The sequence below is a fragment of the Laccaria bicolor genome, genomic scaffold, assembly GCF_000143565.1.
Source record: "Laccaria bicolor S238N-H82 LACBIscaffold_33 genomic scaffold, whole genome shotgun sequence".
NCBI classification, from domain to species: Eukaryota; Fungi; Basidiomycota; class Agaricomycetes; order Agaricales; family Hydnangiaceae; genus Laccaria; species Laccaria bicolor.
Window position 1 is genome coordinate 557,034 of NW_001889904.1, and position 973 is coordinate 558,006.

At 48.1% G+C, this 973-nt stretch overlaps 1 protein-coding gene across 1 annotated transcript in view; it reads right to left on the bottom strand.

Annotated features, from left to right (window-relative positions):
* Nucleotides 1-337: 337 nt before the first annotated feature.
* The window catches only part of LACBIDRAFT_331423 (uncharacterized protein), a gene marked incomplete at both ends in the record, with an annotated part of 2,251 nt that continues 1,615 nt past the window's right edge, over nucleotides 338-973 (bottom strand). The window contains one exon of the mRNA XM_001885788.1: nucleotides 338-969. Within this exon, the coding sequence (XP_001885823.1) occupies nucleotides 338-969 (632 nt within the window). The remainder of the gene's footprint in view (nucleotides 970-973) is intronic.

Here is a 973-nt window from a genome sequence, read left to right on the forward strand (position 1 = left end):
TGGTGGAATGAAATGGAAAAATGAAATAGTTGCCAGGAATGAATGAAACAGAATAATAAAGCAAAAAATGAAACAGTTGCCATGGTAGAATGAAATGAAAAAATGAAACAGTCGCCAGGAATGAATGAAACAGAATAAATTTCATTCTTGTCAGTAAAAATGAAGAAAAAAATGAAATGAAACAAAAAGTATTTCATTCTTGACGGCAATGAATGAGAATGATTTGGAATGAAACAGGTGCCGTGAATGAATGAAAATTCATTTCATTTCATTCACGGTAGCTAAGCAGGAACTTCTATGGTACATGCCAGGTTTTACATGATGTAAATGGCAGCTACTAGTGCTGTGTTTCGTTGTCCCACATTTCCGTACGCCTATCTGCAGCATTTTGGGCACCTTCTTGAGGTAAGGAGCCTTGGTAGCGGCTGTGGCCCTCCTCCCAGGGCTTTCGGAACTTGTAGGCCGCCTCTTCCCCCTCGAGGCCTGCCACCAACGCCGCCTCTTCCCCCTCTGAAATATCATAAACGTGGAGAGGGTGGATCTCCGGATCGCCGGGCTCACGAGAGGCATTGAGTTCCTTGAAGGCTTTGCGAGTCTCTGGGTGGACATATGCGATGCAACGACGATCCTGAATGCGTATGTCGTTCTCTGCCTCAATGAGATCTTCTGGCGTGTGAGGGGCCGTGTAATTCGCTGGGATTGGGACCCAAAATCCTGTTTCTTCGTCCAACATGGTCGTCCGATTGTCCGCTGCAGAGCGGCCCCCTCTCTTGGGGCGACGTCCGTGGTAGCTGCGATAACCCCCTTCTGTAAAGGCGAATCGGTAACGAGTATTGCCTTTGAGTGCGCCATTCAAGGCAGCGATCTTGATGTCGTCAAAGTGGCCGAGGGATATCAATTCGATGCGTGGTGGCAGATGTGGGCGACCAGGGTCGTCTTCGTCTTCGTCATTCATGCCTTCCGCAGTGGCTGA